The sequence below is a fragment of the Phocoena sinus genome, chromosome X (assembly GCF_008692025.1).
Source record: "Phocoena sinus isolate mPhoSin1 chromosome X, mPhoSin1.pri, whole genome shotgun sequence".
Lineage (NCBI taxonomy): Eukaryota > Metazoa > Chordata > Mammalia > Artiodactyla > Phocoenidae > Phocoena > Phocoena sinus.
In genome coordinates, this window is record NC_045784.1 from 37,285,816 (window position 1) to 37,307,457 (window position 21,642).

A 21,642-nucleotide genomic window follows, 5' to 3' on the forward strand; every position below is an offset into this window, starting at 1 on the left:
TACTTCATTATTTTCTTTAAAATATAGGAGATATTTTAATTTACTTGGGAGAGTTCATCATGGTGCTAAAAAGGAGAGAATACTATCACAAATTTCATCTAACCCTAAAATTATAAGATTGTTTTATTAGATAAATCCAAGGCCTTAAGGGAACACATGAAAATATACTAAAATAACACACAGATCAAATAAACCTTTTAAAAATTAAATAATAATTCATTACTCATGTTACTATAATGCAATACAGGTGTCGACTTAAAAAAAATGCACGGGCTTCCCTGGTGGCGCAGTGGTTGAGAGTCCGCCTGCGGATGCAGGGGACACGGGTTCGTGCCCCGGTCCGGGAAGATCACACATGCCACGGAGCGCCTGGGCCCATGAGCCATGGCCGCTGAGCCTGCTTGTCCGGAGCCTGTGCTCTGCAACAGGAGAGGCCACAGCAGTGAGAGGCCCGCGTACCGGGGGGGGGGTGGGGAAGAAAAGCACAACGTGAGAGTTGCGAGTTACGTTTTATTTGGGGCAAAATGAGGACTGCAGCCCGGGAGACAGCATCCCAGATAGCTCTGAGAAACTGCTCCAAAGAGACGGGGGGAAGATCAGTATATACGTGATTTTGGTGAAGGGGGAATACATGCAGTCAAGCACATATTTTTTGTAGAAGGTTTCTGCTAGTCTCGTGAAGGTTACTGCTAGGCACGAGGAGCAGTCATCACCATGAAGGATTTTAGTGCTTTTCTAGATATGAGCAGATACAAGAATTGGGCTCATAAAATTGTCTCCTGAAAATATCTATCTGAAGCCCTGTTGTGCCAGTTTTCCCCAGAGCACAGAGGGCCTCATTTCATCTCTCCCCCCTGAGCTCCTTTCAGGGCGTGTTGAAGGTCAGCAGTTGCAGCAGCACATGATTTAATCCTTGTAGGGGTAGATGGCAAGTGCCAATGGAAAATGCCAATTTTTTGTTGACACAGGAATGCCACTTTATGTGATTGTTAGTTTCTAAAATGAATCCAGAAAGAAAGAGAAATTAAATGCTTGTGCTTTAAAAGTACATATAGCATATTATGTATCATTAGTTAGGAGAAACAGAAAAATGCATATTTCTGCTTAGAATTTATAACCTTTATGTGGAGGGGAGGAGGGAAAACTTTTCACAATTGTCCAAGTGGAAGGTATTCATAGAAAAGATATAAATAATTTCTCAAAGTTAAGTGTTGATTAAGCTTAAAGATAAAGTTGTTGCATAGTGGGTTTTTTTTTTTTTAATATTTTCACAAGGAGTCTAAGGGTTGTCATGTTGAAAAAAGAAAGAAAAGAGAAAAAACACACCTACCACCACATGCAAATATAAAAAATAAAAAGACAACCCCAACCAACTGCACCACAACCGGATGGAGGAACCCAGCTGACACACCAAGACGAGTCTCTGTGTCTAGGGAATCTTGGGGTTCATCTCCTTTTACTTCAAGAGAGCCTGAACTGTGAGTATGCCTTGATTTCAACTGCATAAATGATCTGTTTTTTTTAAGTTACATTCTGATTATCTGAGTAATATAAATGAAACCTGCTTCATGGTGACTAGCAACACTTTGCTTCTAGAAACCTGAGTAAACTGAATGATACCTCTGCCGTGACTTGACTTAAAATGAGGCTGTCTTCTTAGTTACTTGAAGTACTTTAGGACATGAGATATTTACGCTCATACTATCAATACTGTCATGCTGTTTATACTGTATTTTGTATACTGCCACAAAGACTTGCAGATCTACTTGAATCAATTAAAAGTTATTTTCATATGCAACGAATTTTATTTCCAGTGTATTATAAGTGATCTGTAACTTATTAACTTTATTAAGTTATGCTGACTCCCTATTTTCAATAATAGTATTTTCTTTATTATATGATTTCTATTTTATGGTAATTTACCAGACCAATTAAATTTTAAGTTTCATGTTTCAGAAGTTAATATGGTGAATATTAGAGAAAAGAAAAAGCAAAATACCCTTTAGTGAATTCACCTAAAATTTAAAAATGTTTTAGCTACAGTTAAATTGATAACAAAAGCTAATGTACTACTAATATTCTTTCTAAAGTAACATGCTTTCAATTTTCACTTTGTATGCAGAAATTAGTGCAATTCTTAAAGCATGGCCTGAATGATTCAGTGATTATCAAGTCAAACTACAAATGTAAACGGCTGCTACCACTGCCAACTAGGTATGTATTTTAACATAGCAATGTGATGTTTTCACAAACATACCCAAACTGCATTTAAAAAGCTTTTGCTCATTGGAGGCCACAGTGGAATCTGTCGGGTCCTGCCCTCTAATACAGAAGCTCCTGTAGGAGCCAGCTGAAAAATTACAGGCAAGGGGAGGGTGGTGCTGGTGGGTACAATGCAGCACTAATACAGGGTTGCGAACTTGAGGATTTGTCAAGTAACAACATTAAAAACCATTAACCATCTACTATCAGAAAACCACTGTGACCACTTCACACCAATCACAACTAATGTCCACTAGGAAACTGGTCCCTATGTGAATGCAGTGGTTTGTTTCTTATCTTCACTGGCCATTCTTAACAAATCAAGTAAGTAGTTTTTAAAACATCAGTAAATGGCCTTAGGAACAGCGAGTGATTGACACATTGTAAAGGAGGCAGAAATCAGCCATTAAGTTCCAAACAGAATCTAATCTGTTAATTTGTTAATAAATGACTGAACACTAGCCATTCAATACAGGGTTCTAAATGACAGCTACTACTACTATTTAAACAAATATATTCTTCTCTTTGAGCTTGAAAATAAAGCAAAACCAGAAAGGTTTATTGGTGATCTTGTACAACTATTATTTATTTATTTCATTTGCAGATTAGAGCTGAGGCAAATGGTTTCAGGCTACGTGCTTTGCGCTAATGGCTTTCTAGAAACATCTTGATAATGACAATCAGGCCTAGAAATAAGTTTGAAAAGATATGCTCTGGGGGATATGCTGAACATTCTGATGAATGCTTTGTGATTCTGTAAACTCTGGACTTACTTACTTACTATAATGGACATAGCAAATATAAAGGTTAGTACCTTTTCCAAAGAGGTGAAAGCTAGATGACAATCTTTTCTTAAAATCGCTAATGTGGATTAGCGCTGCTAATGTGGATCTGCCGCTGACAGAACTCATCATTAATAAAGGAAATGCTGATCATATGTGATTAGGAGGAGTGAGGTTTGGTGAAAAGGATCATGGGCTCTAAAAGCTAGACGGATCTGAGTCTCAACTTGGGTACAGACATTTAAGAGCTGTGTGATCATGGGTAACGATCAAAACATCTTTATCTTTCATTAGTACCTACCTCACAAAGTTATTATAAGGATTATGTAAATGAAATAATATAAATGTGCTTAACACACTGTCTGGTACACAGCATATGCTAAATAAATATTAGTTACTGGTTCAGTCATCTAGCTCAAGGGTTCAATTCTGACTTCACATTAGAATCCCCTGAGGAGCTTTTAAAGGAAACCATTGCCTGGAGCCCATTCCAGACCAATTAAAGCAGAAGATCTGGGGATGGAGCCAGGCACTGGAATCTTTAAAAAGCCCTCAAGAGGATTCTAATATGCAGCCGGGATTGAGAGCCACTGAGAGTCTCTTCTACAAAGTATCCAACTGTGGTAGTCTCAAAAAAATCTTCCGTGGTAAAACCTTATTGCCTCCCCAAATAGATTGTTTCATTCTAAAAAAGCATTTCCTTAAAAGCAGGCAACATCTGTCTCTGCATTTTTACTCACTGGTCCTTCTTCTGCTTTCCGAAGACATACATCAGGAGGTGAAATGCTTTTCTCCATGGCCTTGAAAGTGTTCACATCTCCAGGTGCCTGTTTCCTTCCACTTGCTCCTCTGACATGATTTGGGCTCTTCCCCCCGCACTGGCTCTGTGGCCTTTTTTTAAGTGTGCTGCTGAGGACGAAACACTGTATTCCAGGTGGAACCCTACCAGCTTAGCACAGTACCGATTAGTAGTGACAATCTTCGTTTAAGACACTCCATAGGTATGAAGTCAACCAAAGACAGGTTAGTTTTTGCTGCAGCCACGTCACACTGCGGACACAGCAACTGCAGTCAATTGCAATTGTGTTTTTGTTCATGTAGCTAAAGGCCTTCCTGTACTTGAATAGTTTATTTTAATATCCACATGTAGGACTTTACATACTTTTCTACTAAATTCCCTAAATTCCCTTTTTCATTCAACAGCATTTATTGTGCTAAACGCTTGGTACACAGAGGCAAACAAAACAGACTTGTTTCCTAACCCTAATGGAGTTTAAAATATAGCAATGGAGAAGAAAAAAAAACAAAACAAAAACTCTGTGACCTTTAAAGTCATTTCAGCTGTCTGAGCTCTCAAAATCGTGTCACCTGTCATGCCTCAGCTCGCTTTCATCAGTGGCTATGAGATGTTTCTACCTGAGCCTCAGCCAGTTCCCTATGTGACCACACAACACAGATCCCTTACAGGGCCCTTCTCCTCTTCCTGGTAATCTACATTGCATTATCAGCTCCATTTGTGGCAGCCTGCCATTCTTCCTGGATTGCCCTTTCCTTTTTAGAATTTCAGATCACCAGAAACACGTGTGTAAGTTTCTCTAAGCTTTGTGAAATCTGTCTCCGTGCAGCTGAGACACACGACAGACCAGGCTCAGTCCTCTTGCCTCCCTCCCTCCGTTGTCCTCGGCTCTGGCGACAGGCTCTTACCAGGGATTACATAACTTCCTCTTCACCAGTCAGTTCCTCTACCAAGGATTCGATTTCCCCCCTTGACAAAATTTTAAACAGGAATTTCACACTCTACTAAAATGGTTTCTTCTTGATCAAATTATAGGTAGTTTTAAGAAAGGCTAACTTCTTCCAAATGCTTTTCTCTGTGTATAAGGTCAAATCAGGAAATTAATTATGGTAATTCAAATCCACTGTACAGCATTCAAAGTTTAAATGCACACTCCTGAAAAAATATTTACCGAGAGCAGGGTCTCTGTCATTTTCACCTTCGTTTTCCAAGCAGTACTTAGCCAAGTGTGAGATATTCACTAAAACAAAATTAATCAAAAGGTGTTTTTGTTTTAAAGCTAACTATCATTGAACACTTATTATGTTCCAGGGTAAACATAACACTTGTTATGTTCCAGTTTTGTTGTTTGTAGAATGCATTTTTCCATTTCTACAAACAAAAAAACTAAGGCTTAGAAAAGATTAAGTTGTTGGCTGAAGGTCACAGAGTTAGTTAGGTCTGATTTTGATAACCTTGCCCTGAATGTCTTTATGACACCTCCTAAGCTTCTGTAAAGAAATAGGGAAGTCACTCTAAGAAAGGAATGTGACAAGACCCTCTGGAATCCTCTCCTCACATCTCCTCTTTATGATGGCCTCTCAGACTGAACTCTTCACAGCAGCCAATGCCCAGCAAAGAGCCAGTAACAAATAGCACTGCTAACATTCTCTGCTGCCACAAACAAGTGGAATTCACACACTGTTTTACAAACAGTCTCACATGACCTAGCCCACGGAATATTTCAGCTGCAGTTACTTCCTTCCAAAATCTTGGTTTACACATCCTCTTTCCCATCTACATTATCACTCTATGTTCTATGCTTCTAGGTCAAGGAGACTCTCCAAGGTGCCTAACTGGCGGCTGTCACCACCTGACTTGGTTTTGTTTGGCTACTTTGCTCTCCTGTGCAGTGTTACGAGCCTGCCTAATGAGGCAAGTGCTGTGCTCTATTGGTCTGTTACGGTAATTGCATGCCCCCGTAGGCAAGTGATTTTAATACCCTCAACTTGGTGTTAGGTTGAAAAGGAAGAAATTTAGGACTATTTCCCCTATTCCCACCATGGAATGAGAGACTGCCACAGTTTATCTGTCACATACCGTGTGGCAACACGTGTCAAAATGAATGAATGCCACCTATGAGGGAAAGAGTCAAGGCAGGAAGCTGGACAGGGGCCAGCAGTGGGCCCAGCTCACTCGTGTCTGTAACTACCTTTAGGGAAACTGACACTCATCTTCGAAAAATATGAGCTGTCATTTCACCTCCATCTCTATTCCCATAAAAACTTCCCTAAAAGATGATTCCATAGTTCATATATTTATTTTAATATAATAAATGAAACAAACCTTGAACATTTATCATAGCGTAGAAAAGGTCAGAGCAGGACATTCCACAAGATTCTACTATATGTGCTGCTTGTTTTGTGATACCATAATGCTGCTACATATATTGTGTAGATATCCAAATGGTCCAAAGTAGGATAAAAGGAAAGCTTCTCACAATGTCTGAAAATAAATCATTTACTATTTGTGCTTTGAGCTAAAGTAATTGTTATTAAAATAACAAGTGACTCAATGTTTGGCATTCTGTTGTAGGAGAAATCTGAAGACATAAAAGCTACAGTCAAGGAACATGTCATTTAGCACCTTCACTTTTTGATCCCTACAGAAGACAATGAGAAGTCAGATGGTAACAATGATGACAACTTCAGTCAGCAGCTGGCCTTGCTCCTCCCAGGGAGTGCACTTTATAACTAATCACAGCGTCCAATGGCCACACAACTTCTCAGGAGCCTCAAATCTTACTGCCTGTTCCATGGATGAAAAATTACTCTCTAATGTGTTAACAACATTCTACTCTGTTATTTTCATCGTGGGCCTCGTTGGAAACGTAATTGCCCTCTATGTATTTCTGGGTATCCACCGCAAAAGGAATTCCATTCAGATTTACCTACTCAACGTAGCCATTGCAGACCTCTTACTTATCTTCTGCCTCCCTTTCCGAATAATGTATCACATTAACCAAAACAAGTGGACACTAGGTGTGATTCTTTGCAAGGTTGTGGGAACACTATTTTATATGAACATGTACATTAGCATTATTTTGCTTGGATTCATCAGTTTGGATCGCTACATAAAAATTAATCGGTCTATACAACAACGGAAGGCGATAACAACCAAACAGAGTATTTATGTTTGCTGTATAGTATGGATAATTGCCCTTGCTGGATTTTTAACTATGATTATTTTAACCCTTGGGAAAGGAGGTCATAATTCCACAGTGTGTTTCCATTATAGAGATAAGCATAATGCAAAAGGAGAAGCAATTTTTAACTACATTCTTGTGGTAATGTTCTGGCTAATTTTCCTACTAATAATCCTTTCCTATCTTAAGATTGGCAAGAATCTATTGAGGATTTCTAAAAGGAGGTCAAAATTTCCTAATTCTGGCAAATATGCCACTACAGCCCGGAATTCCTTTATTGTGCTTATCATTTTTACTGTATGTTTTGTTCCCTATCATGGCTTCCGATTTGTCTATATTTCTTCACAGCTAAATATGTCGTCTTGCTATTGGAAGGAAATCGTTCACAAAACCAATGAGATCATGCTGGTTTTCTCATCTTTTAATAGCTGTTTAGATCCAGTCATGTACTTCCTGATGTCCAGTAACATTCGCAAAATAATGTGCCAACTTCTTTCTAGACGGTTTCAAGGGGAAGCAAGCAGGAGTGAAAGCACTTCAGAATTTAAACCAGGATACTCCCTGCATGATACATTCGCTTCAGCTAAAATTCAGTCTACTTCTTAAAGCACTTACGGTAAACATATTAAAAAGAATGATAAAATACAGCCTAGTTCCTTGAAGAACAAAAAATTATGAAACAAAGCTCTAGCATATACAAAGCTTAGATCCTCCCAAAGTTCTTTGCTTACTTGTGATATTTCATTTGCTTAATTACAAAATATTTTAAGTGCAAGCTTACACTCACCACTAGATTTTAAATCTGTATATAAAATCTTTTAGGCTAACACTGTTAACATAGATTATAAAATTAAATAAAATTTATGGTTTTAACCACAGAATAATTAAAGAAAATGTTATAGTTTCTCAAGTCACTAAAGTAGCTATTCAAAATCAAGTACCTAATACTAATGTAAAGTGTGCTTAAAAGTTAACCGATTTGAGGACCGACTTAAAATGTCAGAAAATACGTTCATTGTCATTTAAAAAGCTTGTATAATTTGCCACTGTATTCATTTATGTCTAAACCTCTATTAACAGATGAAATAATAAAATTCTAATAAAAAATGAAATCACCCACTATCTATCACTGCTTAGTACAATAGGTGAGCTAAAATTCAGTAGCCTAGCGACAGTACTTAAGACTGCACCTTACTTAAAACAGATTTATAGACAATTCAGCCATCTTGAACCATACACTTTGATAAAGCGAAATTGAAGATGTGTACACCCTATGATCCAGCAAGTCCACTACTAGGTATACATCTTACAGAACCACTCAAACATGTATACAAGAAAACGTGTAAAGATGCTCAGTGACCTACTGCTCACAATACTAAACAAATGTAAACAACCTAAGTATGAGTATGCATCAGCAAAGGAATGGAGAAAAAAACTTCATCTGCATGCATCAACGTGGAGAATTGGCAAAAATAATGTTGAATAAAAACCAAAAACTGCAAAGGGGTATGTACCCTATGAAATCACTTATGTAAAGTACAAAACCACATAAAACAATACCGTATTCTTTACAGATCTATACATATGCAATAAAAATATAAAACATACGTCATAATATACGCAAGCGTATATACCAACTTAAGGTTAATGGTTACATCTGGAGAGATTTGAAGCAAACATGGCAAAATATTAATAATGTCTGTTAAACCTGTGTGGTAATACATGGGTATTTGTTATGTAATTTTTGGTATATATCTGAGTGTTTGAAATATTTCATAACAATAAAGAAAACCTGTAGGTTAGAATTAAAAGGAGCAAATTCTGAAATTTTCATGTATGCTCAAAAATAACTAGAGAGTAAGCTCTAAGAGAAAGGGCCCTTCGTATTTTTTTTAAAAATTTATCTTATTGAAGTATAGTTGATTTACAATGTTGTGTTAATTTCTGCTGTACAGCAGAGTGATTCAGTTATACACACATATATATATATATATATATGCATTCTTTTTCATATCCTTTTCCATTATGGTTTATCACAGGATATTGAATGTAGTTCCCTATGCTATACAGTAGGACCTTGTTGTTTATCTATTCTATATATACTACTTTGTATCTGCTAATCCCAAACCCCCAATCCAGCCCTCCCTCATCCCAAGGGCAACCCCCTTGGCAACCACAAGTCTGTTCTCTATATCTGTCAGTCTGTTTCTGTATCGTAGGTAAATTCATTTGTGTCATATTTTAGATTCCACATGCAGGTGATATTATATGGCATCTGTCTTTCCGTTTCTGACTGACTTCCCTTAGTATGATAATCTCTAGGTCCATCCATGTTGCTGCAAATGGCATTATTTTATTCTTTTTTTATGGCTGAGTAGTATTCCATTGTGTGTGTGTGTGTGTGTGTGTGTGTGTGTATACCACATCTTCTTTATCCATTCATCTGTCGATGGACATTTAGGTTGTTTCCATGTCTTGGCTATTGTGCTGCTATGAACACAGGGGTGCATGTATCTTTTTGAATTATAGTTTTCTCTGGATATATGCCCAGGAGTGGGACTGCTGGATCATATGGCAACTCTATTTTTAGTTTTTTGAGGAACCTCCATACTGTTTTCCATAGTGGCTGCCCCAATTTACATTCCCACCAACAGTGTAAGAGGGTTCCAAAAGGGCCCTCATTCATCACTGACTACCAGAGCATAGTTGCATTGCCTAGCACAAAGAAGATCAATACATATTTGTTGAATAACTGAATGAACGAGTGAGTGAATGGATGGATGAACAAGAAGGGAAGGAGGGAGGGAAGGGGTGCTTAACAGAGCTGAAAAAGTAGGTTATTTTCCTAGTCAACGTATCTAGATATAGCTGCAGAAAACGTCATACAATTGTAATCAGGAGATGTCATTAAGGCAACCATTCTCAAGTTTGGCCAGCATTGTTCTTTTTTTTTTAACATCTTTATTGGAGTATTATTGCTTTACAATGGTGTGTTAGTTTTTGCTTTATAACAGTTTTTTGATTACACACAATATCAGAATGCTGTTGACTTAATAGGTAAAAGCCTGTTATGACAAACTGCAAGGATCCATTCATAAGTTTCCGTCACAGAGTATGAGAATTTTTTTTTTATACTCAGAATACTTCTTCAAACTTCAGGTAGGCCACTGACTGGGAAATCAATATTAAAGAGTATGAAGAATTTCGTTAGGGCTGAATTTATTTTAATGAGATTTGGATTGTATATAGTTAATGTTCAGTTAGTTGTATTTCAGTAAGTGTACACAAATGGTTGAACAAACAATAGGTCAAAGCAGAATTATATTTAAAAAACAAGAAACATTTGAGAATAAAAATAGAAATTTGGGGCTTCACTGGCGGTGCAGTGGTTGAGAGTCTGCCTGCTGATGCAGGGGACACGGGTTCGTGTCCCGGTCCGGGAAGATCCCACATGCGGCGGAGCGGCTAGGCCCGTGAGCCATGGCCATTGAGCCTGCGCGTCCAGAGCCTGTGCTCCGCAATGGGAGAGGCCACAACAGTGAGAGGCCCACATACCGCAAAAAAAAAAAAAAAAAAATTGCAGAAAAATCAGAGGCTCAGAAAAAAGTAATAAATTTTATATTAATTACTGTGCTCTGACAATTGTTAACAAATAGCAAACTGAAATTCAGTATTTCTGTTTGTATAATTTAAAAATACGACAATACTGATTTTCTCTCATGTTTTCAAAATTAAAATCTTTTTTACATTATTGGTAAACATTTTATATCCCTACATGTGTCTGTTGTAAACATACAGTTTGAATGGTTAAATTACATTATCTATTATTATTACTAGTAGTAGTTTTATGGAACATTAAAAGAAACACATATACACTCATAATTCTAGAAGCTTTCTCATTATTTATATTAAATGAGATGATCCCTATAAAGCCCTGCACAATGGCATTCTTAAAAAAGTACACTGAGTCAGTTCTTGCTATAATATTTGTGATAAAATAAATTTTATTGAAAGTCAACCTATCTATAAGCTCCTAACAGATTTTCTTTACCGACAGAAGTTTCACTAATAACATACCTTAGAGTAACCTGACTCCTGAGAATGTTACTAAATTTTTAGAAAAATTTGCTAAACTAAACAAATTTAAGGCTATTTATTACATATAATCTTTTATTTCTTATTGAGCATTGGTGTACACAAGTAGGAAACACTGTCCCTACCTTCCCCAAGCGAAGATTTAGTTCTAGAAGCATACAGAAAAGGGAAATTCAGAAGTATATACATATTCTCACCTTGCAAAAGATCTTGAGAACAAGTTTCTAAATAACATCTCACATATGCAAAACCAAACAAAGGCATAATTAACTGCCTGGTTGCGAGAGTAAGACCTAAATGCTGAGTTTTGCTGTTAGTTTTGGAAAAGTATTCTGTGCAGAGCTGGGTTTGATAGCAGTTGAATTTCTAAGATCAGGTCAATAGAAAAAGAAAATTCTGTTCTAGTACAGAAGGTTTTGTTTTCAACTTCTTTTTAAAGTGGATTCTTCAGTCCTGCTGATATGAAAGTAGAACTAATATAATTACAGCTCTGTGAAGCAAAGCCTTACTGAAAAGTTATCCATAAGAGAAAAACAGCATGAAATAGAGTTCTCTCAACAGGCAGCCAGGATTTTGCAGAAACATGTCAACAGGCTAATTATTTTTTAGCCTTTTGAAGTATGAATGGAAACTTATTTTTACCAGATATTAAAATATATTCTTATCCTTCATTAAGGATAACACCATGGAGCACATGCAAGGATAAACTTATCAATGGAACAGAATGCACAGCTCTACGCAGACCCTCAATGATACATGAGAAGATTATATGACAAATTAGTCACTCTCAACAGGGTAGGAGCAGGAACAAATCAGAGGGCAACCTAGGCGTCTGTTAGTCAAGATGTGCTAGAAGTTTGCAAAGTGGGGTTCAGTGAATTTTTTTTTAACATCTTTACTGGAGTATAATTGCTTTACAATGGTGTGTTAGTTTCTGCTGTTAAATGAATTTTTTAAAAGTTTGAGTGACTCTGATACACTTTCCTCCTTCAAAGAGAATCACTGCAAATAAAGGAGACATCACAAAGAGCATAGGGGAAGAAAGAAATGAATTAATAAATAGTGCTGTGCTTATTTAAAATAAAAGCCAATTTATAGCCTTGCCTCATATCACACCAAAAAAATTATAACTGGATCAAAGAGTTAAATGTAAATAATGAATGCATTAAAAGACTTAAAAATATGTGACTAACTCATCTGTGGAAGGGAAAAGACTTCCTATTAATAAAATAGAAATAACCACAGGGAAAGATGCATAGATTTGACTTTTAAAAGTGGACTATTTTTTTGGTCAAAAACCATAAACAAAAATAAAAGCACAAAGTGAGAAAAATATTCACAACAGATATGACATTTACTGGAGAGTTTTTAATGTCAGGCACCAACGGACACCATAAACTTCCAAAGAAACTTGTATTTTTGATCAGAAGAAAGCATTTGAATCTCAGAATATAATCTGAACTATGACAACTCGAATGAGATAGAAACTCTCACAATGGACGATGCAGTGTCCTTTTTCGTAGCTACGTGGCCCAGTTGAGAACACATTCCTATAAGTGGCTGCTATAGTGCCTCAGTTCAGTCTGGTTTTCAAATTAAGACGCGGAGGACTGCTTGCGTGGTGGTAACAATAGACTCAGAGCTAAAATGGAAGTGCTAGGTTTGTCGTAAACTTCTATTTTGCCTCTTATTTCCCCCCTCAAGTTTACATGCAACGGAATGGGAAGCAAAGTAAAATATATTTATGTACCTTTTACTGTGCTGGGTGCTCGCAATGCATTATTATCATTTACTCCTCACTGCATCGTGACTGAAGTATTTTCTGTATTTTACATATGAGGGGATGCAAGTTGGTAGACTTTTATTCCACAGGCATTGTCTCTGCTAAGACACTGCATTTCGTTTTCATTTCATTCTGCCCAAGCACAATGGTAATTACTGAGATGTCTTTTGTTTTTTTTTAAAAACATAAATGGGTATTAATATGTATTTAGGGCAAAAAATTCTGCTTATTACTCATCAAAATTGTGTGATGTCAAAAGACCAAAATCTTAAAGAACTAGTTTTCTAGCTATCACACATTTGTACACTCTGTGAAAGCTCTGCCTGAAACATAGACAATAAAGCAGTACAAAAGCATACAGGTTGAATAGACGGAGAAAAAAAAAGAAATCAAATTAGAGCATCTCACCCTTATTAATTTTGCTTCTAGCCCAGGAAATGCATAAAGAACCATCATAAGATGAGCTTTGGAAAAGGTTTCTAATTGTGGTTTGGATACAGGTATTGATGATGCATAGAATCTCTTTTTGTGTTAGTAAGCCATGCAAGTTATTCCAGGAGCAACAGTTAACTGTTACAGTTATACTATGGTTTGGTAATTCCACATATAATAATTTTTTAGGTATAAAATATTTCAAACATACAAAAAAGTAAAAATACAACATAACAGGTAGCTACGCACCCATCACCCAAATTGTGCAGATGTTAATGTTTTGGCCCTATTTGCTTAACTGTTCTCTTGTACCTATACATAATCCAAGAAGATACACTAAAGCTCATCCGGAGGTAGCCTCTTGCCTAAAGTTAGTGTATATCATTTTGATGTACATGTTTATACTATTATAACATTCGTAAGTGGCATGAATAACAATGTGCATTAGTTTTTGCTTTTAAAATTTAACAAATAGTATCTCACTAATACATCCTTTTGTAACTTTTTTCACTCAAATTATGTTTGTGTTGATAGATTCATTCGTTTTAACAGATGCATAGTGTTTTACTGTGAGAATAAACAACAGTTCAATTCTCCATTTCTCCTAACAATGGGCCTTTAGGTGGTTTCCACTTTTTCACTATTAGAAACCACGCTCAAGCGAAGTCTTCTGTGTGCATGTGTGGAATTTTTCTATGGCTGACACCTAGAAGTAGAAATGCTTGGTTGTAAAGGGTATAAACATCTTCAGTTTATTTCAGTTGTGACAAATTGCTCTCCAAAGTGATTTTACCAATTTATACACCTATCCCACCACTAGTAAGATAAGAGTTCCTCTACCCACATCCTCACCAATACTTGGTTTTATCAGATTTACTAACTTTTGCCAATCTGGGAGGTGTGAAATGGCATCTCCCTGTGGTTTTAATTTGTGCCTCCCTGACTGCCGGTGAAATGGAGCAGCATCACCTCATGTTTCTTTTTTGCCCATTCATGTTTCTTCTTGGGTGAATCATCTATTCATATCTACACCATTTCCCCTTTTCCCTTTAATGAGTTGCTTTTATTCCTTTTTTTCTTTCAAATTGTTGAAATAATTCTTTATATATTATGTATACTAATCTTTTGTTCTTTATATGGGTTGCAAATAACTTCTACCAGTATGGACTTGTCTTTTACTTTGCTTATGGTTTCTTTTGCCAGACACCATAAGGAAAGGAAGATGTTTTCTAATCAATGAATCTAGATGAACCCTGGCCTTCTGAAATATATACACCCCTCAAGGACCAAGCTAAAGAATTTGCAGATGAAATTATCTTACAATTAGACAGCTTGGCATTTCAGTCAGAAATAGTATAGTACATAGGAGTGCAAACGAGGTGCCCCCTGAAAACAAAAATGTTTTCTGAGACTTAATCTACAAAATTCAAACATCTAAGTATTACAGATATGCAAATGATTTTAAAGGGATAGAAAGTCTCCTAGACCAGGAGCTGACCTGTTAAGTGTATCAATATATTTAAAGAAAGAATTGGCCATTCACTAGCAGGTAAGTGAGGGAAACTTGGAAGAAAAAGGGGGGTGGAGACTAGGAAGATGTTGGTATTGCCCACCCAGACAGAGTCCAGGGGAATAGTCTTAACCAATGGACCAAGAGTATTACCATCCCACTGGTAAAGCCATGGGGAGGATTATGGTGGCGCTGCATCCAATAGGTCTTCTTAGCCTACTGACATTAAACATTAAATAATGAACTGAGAGGCAGCATAATGGACAGGTTAATAGGGCAGCTGCTGCAACGACTGCCTGAGTTCAATTTCTGGCTCCACCACTTACTGTGTAACCTGGTACAAGCTCTCTTTCCTCTACTGAGAAAACGAAAATAATAGGAACACCTAACTTCTAGTGTTGTGGAGACTAAACGAGTGAATAAATGTTCTTGGCCATTAGGAAACATTCAATATATGTTACTTACTGAAATACTCAAATGCCAAAGGAAAGACAGGGGAAATATATAAAATGGAATGGTCAGAAGCTGAAGATACACATCAGAACTAGGAAGATACACAGGGGAAGCTGACCTGGACCAAATGAGGTGGGGAAAGCACTCATAAAGGGTAATTTAACTTTAGCTTTCACTAATAACAGCAACGTCCAGGACAGGAGCTGCAGCAGACCCATGCTGTCAGAACCACACTCTGAAACTCGAGCAAGTAGAAGAGGAGAGGATGCCAGGAGAGGGACAGTTTGAAAGAATGGGATTACTTAGCCTTAAAGCAGAAGACTAAAAGAAAGGCATTAGAGCAAAAATATACGTGTGTGTGTGTGTGTGTGTGTGTGTGTGTGTAGCCTCAGAGAGCAAGCACAAAGAAGACCAGTGAAGGATGGGAGTTGCAAGCAGCATGTTTCACCAGACTGTAGAAGAGGCTTTTCTAACAATTGTAGATCTCAAATGCAATAGAAAGCCAGTGAGTTACTTGCTAGTAGAACTATTTCAATATAGTATGGATCCTCAGCAAGCTGGGAAGGCAGCAAAGCATTTCAAGCATTTAATAAAGTTTGGATTAGATGTTCCTTAGATCCCTTTAACAGAAGTTTTGGGTTTTACAGAACATTCAATACCTTAATAATGAGTGGCAACCAGGGGCCACCTGTGATCTTGTTGCTCCATCATGTTGTGCCCATACAGTCATGCCCTCGGGGCTATTCAGATGTGTGTGGCTGGGGGGCAGGGGAAGGAGGCTGCTTGCTGTATGGTCAATGGTCCCCAAGCAGTTCCCCAGAATCTTCTTTTGTAGCAGATTTGTCCCATGTCCCTTGCTCAGCACATCACAGGCGTTCATTAATATTTACTGCTAGAGGGCTTCCCCGGTGGCGCAGTGGTTAAGAGTCTGCCTGCCGATGCAGGGGACGCGGGTTCGTGCCCCGGTCCAGAAAGATCCCATGCGCCGCGGGGCGCTGGGCCCGTAAGCCATGGCCGCTGAGCCTGCGCGTCCAGAGCCTGTGCTCCGCAACGGGAGAGGCCACAACGGTGACAGGCCCGCGTACCGCAAAAAAAAAAAAAAAAAAAAATATATATATATATATATATATATACTGCTAGAGAGGCTGTTTAAACTCTATCTAAAATAAGTTGATGGATTCTGGGAGTTTTGTGACATTTGTTATGTTAGGTGCTCATTTCTTTGCTTTCTTACTGATACTTCGCTTTGTTATGCATAATCAGAGTGGTCAAACAGGTTACTGCACTGCATCCTGAAGCGGGGTCAAGGTACCTTCACTGTAAAACTGGCTCAATAGTATAAACTCAGGTGGGAATGGTAATCCCTCTGATGTGTGATATTTTTAAATTTTATCCAATGGCAAACTTCTAGACTAAAAAATCTTAATGCCTTCCTTTAACACTGCTGACAATACTGTTACAGGCCCTTTCCTGTTATACACATTTCCTTTCTATGTTTCCTGCCTCTTCTCATGTTCTATCACCTACCAAGATCTTCTAGTACCCCCAATACTTCCCCCTCTATTTTTTTTTCCTTTCCTGTACTCAGCAGCACCTCTATCTCTTCCCCAGTTCAGTTTTATTTTCTGACTTTCTCTTTTAATTGCCTTTCTCGCAATTTAGTGTCCTCTTATGTGTTCCCTGATTTGTCAGAAGCAGAAATGCTTCATTATTTGGGTGGAAATTTCGTTTGTACTCAAAAGAAAAACAGTTTCCGCTATATTAAAAACAACTTTCAGCTGGTTGCAAAGGGAACTGATGAGGTTTGCATGCATGTTCATATTCAGTTCCCCTTTGTGGCCAGTGAGACTTGAAAAACACTGGAACACACAGGGTCAGCTCTTGTGCTGACTGATTATAGAGTTCCAAATATATGTGGCAAGTAGTGAGAGGTGTCAGCTAAATAAGTAACTGAGGGTCTCATGCTCTGATAGTTGGCATTTGTGATCCTGCAAATAACTAAACCTCCAGTAATAAGTACAACCCAGCATGGTGGGGGAAAAAGCTACTAAAGGGGCAAGCTAGACTAAGCATCCCTCTGTATCCTTTCAGTCTCTAGTATTGGAGATCTCAGTTAATTATCCCGTTCTTAGGATCAGATAAGCAGAAACAGACTTTTCTTCTAGTTTTACTGAAAAGCTAGATTAGTTCTGGAAATAGAAAAGGGCTATTAACAGAGGATAAAAAGTACAAAGGAAACAGCATGGATTCCTGATACTTTCAGTACACCTTTTAATACAAGAAATAATCAAAAGAAAATACAGCTCCAAGACTGAACTGAGGCACAGTGGGTATCCCTTTGCAAAGTTAACTTTTCTTTTTGGATGTTGTCCAAGAAGCAATGGACTCTGAGGTACACATACTATATTAATCCCAAAGGAAGCGCCAATGTACTGTACTTTGAGGAAAAAAATATAAAAATCTAGTTAGAACACTGCTATTGCAAGCACAGTAAAGAAAATGTGGTAGATTAAAATTCTCTGCAGCGGGACTTCCCTGATGGCGCAGTGGTTAAGAATCCGCCTGCCAATGAAGGGGACACGGGTTCGAGCCCTGATCCAGGAAGATCCCACATGCTGCAGAGCAACTAAGCCCCTGCGCCACAACTACTGAGCCTGCGCTCTAGAGCCCGTGCACCTAGAGACCCTGCTCCGCGACAAGAGAACAACGAGACGCCACCGCAACGGGAAGCCTGTGCACCGCAACGAAGAGTAGTCCCTGCTGGCTGCAACTAGAGAAAGCCCATGCACAGCAAAGAAGACCCAACTCAGCCAAAAATAAATAAATAAAATTAATTAAAAAAAATAAATTCTCTGCAGCTCTTCCCATCCAGAAGTGGAGTCTTTGCCCACCTCTTGAACCTGAGTAGGTATTGTGACTTGCTTTGACCAATAAATCGTGGTGGACACTATATGGCATCTAAGCAAGGCCTTAAGAGGCCTTGCAGCTTCCAGTTTTGTGCTCCTGGAACCCCAAGACCATCACGGTGTAAATAAACCCAGGATGAAAAATCACATAGAGATACTCAGCCCGCACAACCATCTCAGCTGAGGCTCCAGACATGAGAGAGACCATCATGGACCATCCAGCCTCAGCTGAGCTGCCAGATAACTAAGAAGCTGCATGAATGAATGACCCCAGGAGAGACTGACAGTAGAACTGCCTGGCTGAGCCCAGAACAAATTGCAGGATTGAGAACAAACGGTTGTTGTCATAAGCCACCAAGTCTGGCGGTGGTTTGGCATACAGCAATAGATAAATGATGCATATAAGATTAAATTAAAAATATGCATACCATTAATTTCTAAAAAGGTGACAACAAATATAGTAAGTAATTTCATTAACAAAAAAGACAATGCCTATGTTTTGCTTAAAGGTGTGTGTGTGTGTGTGTGTGTGTGTGTGTATCTGGGTGTGAAAGAGAGAGGGAGAGATATTTATTTTCCAAACCACTGCAGAGTGGAGAGTGGCAGGGTTACTGAAGATTTAGTAACGAATCATGAGTTGTCAGAGATAACAAGCATATGCTGGCATGATGAGGCAACTGGTTAGGTGGTACCTTACCAGGAGGGGATCTGTGTGGTTTAAGTTGACAGGAAGAAGTTACTACAGTGGAGGATAAAGGTGACTTCTCCTATGCTTTCTTCATTAGGTAAAATAACTTTAAATTACACTTGTTGATAGACATGACATGTCGTTTTCATTACAAGCCCTTTAGTATTATTTGACTATTAAAAGCTATGTCCATGAATTGCTATGATTAAAAAAAAAGTTAAGAAAAACTAAAGATATGAGAAAAACTTTCGCATACTAAAATGTCAGACTTTCTTTTTACCGCTAGGATAATTGTAATTGTGAATGATTTTACAAAGGTGACTCTTGTGATAATCACTGGTACAAAACAAAACGAAATCTCCAAAGGACATAGCCTATTAAAGGCAGATGAGTGTCAATGGGTTTTCAGCTTAAGGACAGAAATCCATTGTCCATACAATTATTTTTATTCTATCACGTTTAAAGTTTTTTTTCAGCTACTAAGACAAAGAATCACTTTGTTAGAGCTTAAAAAAACTAAACTTTTAAATTGTTCTAAGTTTCTAGCTGGAAAATAGTGCAAGGCGGGCAGCTTATGCTTCAGCCTTTAACAGCAAAAGAGGTTTAACTAGGGCTGGTAATAGATTGCCCTCTGCTGGTCAAAGCGTCGCCAAAGAAATGATTCTCTACAGACTTTTTCTGTGTTAAAATGTTCTGTGGTTTCTTTCCAATTTTCTCTACCAGATACTTCCGGCGATATGGAACTCCAGAGAACTTATATTTCCTGGCTTCAATATTTTATTTGTAAGTTTACTAAAGCAATACACTTTAGGCTGGCTTTTTGATGGAGGAGGAAGAAGAGAGCACATGGTAATATTAGAAACTATACCATATATATACAATTTGAGAACTATCTAGTAAGACACCAACACTTGTTTAGAGTGATACCTTAAAATGACTACTTCAAGTCTAATACATCTCTGTCAAAACATTATAAAGACGCAACCACCAATATAAGCAATGATTCAGGCAAGGACCATCAATGAATGCTAAAATCCACTGGGTTGAAAGGGGAAAAAATATATTCAGAGAGTCTCAAAATATGACCATAAGATTACTTATCAATTACAGGGGGGAAAAGTACTAGTACAATGGAGAGTTGGCAGCAATTAATAAATTTCCAGATTGAAAACTGATACATTTTTGGTCACCAGGGACACTGGTCACCTTTATCTAAAACAATAATCCAGATTCTGGCAGTAGCTAAGAATATGGGATCTGAAGTCACACTACCTGGGTTCAAATATAGGCCCTACAATACACCAGTTACGTTACCATCAACAAGTTATTTATCCTCTATGGACCTAAATCTTCTCATCTAGAAAATGATAGTAATAATGGTATCCATCTGAGAGATATCTTAATTAAATATCTTAACAATTAAGTGAATATATATAAAAGCACTTCAGTGGTTGTCATTTATTATTATTATAAATTTTCTAAAAGTGGTTCTCAGGAAAGCTTGTTACTTCAATACTTGGGGTTCTTAATAAAAGAAAGTAAATATAGACACTAATAGGTACAGGATGTAAGACCTCAGATACCCAACTCTTCCTCATCTTCCTTTGACATCTCTTTTTTTCCCCTTGAATAAAGATAGTGACATGGAGCAGGAGATTTAACCTCAAGACAATTTTATCTAGAAATCCCAAAGAAGTGATTGGTAATAAAATGTCCAGGAAATGGTCTTGAGAAGAAAGGGGCAGTGGTGAGGTTTCTGGGCACTGATATATGATGTCTTTTTAACTCCTTAAATCTCATTGCAAGTCATAATCCAAGGTGCATGCATGTGTTTTGTACCTGTGGCAATACAATGGCCTAAATTATTTTTAGAATTCTATAATCAAATGCTTCATTTTCAGAAATTTTAATCTACTTTTGGCTTTTCAAAGAACCTGAAAAAAAAAGGTAGGTTCTGAAGCATGATATGAACCAAACTTGACTGACTCAAAGATGCTGAAATTCAAAATCTGACTGTCCTCAAAAATATCTTTGCCTCATCTAATCCAATGCTCAAGTTTCCCTTTCCCTAAACCTACTAATTTCCCATCGGTTTTCCAATTGCCACTTCTGAGGTCATTCCAATTCTAATGACTGTCACCATGTTTCTATGGTGTGCATTTCTAGAAGAAAATGTCTATCCAGTGCATTCAAGCCGATAGGGAAAGACAAAAGCCAAAGGTGAAGTGTAGTGAAACTCTGATTGGCCGGTCCATTTAGTCATTAGAGCTTTCTTACAAAGCTAATCACTTTTCTGTGCTATTATAAATTTACAAACTTTGGACTTTAATTTCTGCTGTTTTTTAATAGTTCTTGAGGAAAATACTCCCATGGTTTGCTGAGAAACCAGCTCGTAGCAGCAAGTAGAGGATCTTCACACCCTGATTAAGGGTGGGACAGCCATGATTATAGCTGCTCGTGGTAGACTGCGAGGGCCTGAGCTCAGTGCAACTGGAGACAGAGACAGGGCTGTGGCCAGACACCACATCCTGAAGAGAGCGGGGGTGCTCAGAGAACCTTGAACAAACCACAGCTTTGAGTAACAGGTCTCTGCTTCACTCCTCCTAAAGGTAACTACTGGCTCGGGTGTGCAGTGAACTGGATAAAGGCTTCCACTGCACCCCAACCCCAACTCCCCCTTGAAGAAACAATTATCTTTTGAATATGAAGTTCTAATGTGGACTACATAAGGCACGTCTTCTCTTCCTGCAC

General features: G+C 38.0%; 2 protein-coding genes across 6 annotated transcripts in view; one reads left to right on the forward strand and one right to left on the reverse strand.

The window, feature by feature from the left end:
* The window catches only part of CASK (calcium/calmodulin dependent serine protein kinase), a 395,420-nt gene that overhangs the window by 144,943 nt on the left and 228,835 nt on the right, over positions 1–21,642 (reverse strand). The gene's annotated exons all lie outside the window — the stretch shown is intronic.
* On the forward strand, positions 1,392–8,821 carry GPR34 (G protein-coupled receptor 34). 2 transcript variants are annotated; one of them, XM_032619716.1, is made up of 4 exons: positions 1,392–1,478; positions 2,123–2,214; positions 5,649–5,754; positions 6,415–8,821. In XM_032619716.1, the coding sequence occupies exon 4, from the start codon at positions 6,494–6,496 to the stop codon at positions 7,628–7,630; it is 1,137 nt and encodes a 378-aa protein (XP_032475607.1). In that variant the 5' UTR covers positions 1,392–1,478; positions 2,123–2,214; positions 5,649–5,754; positions 6,415–6,493; the 3' UTR covers positions 7,631–8,821. The 2 variants fall into 2 exon arrangements, with proteins under 2 accessions (XP_032475607.1, XP_032475608.1); XM_032619717.1 differs by lacking the exon at positions 5,649–5,754.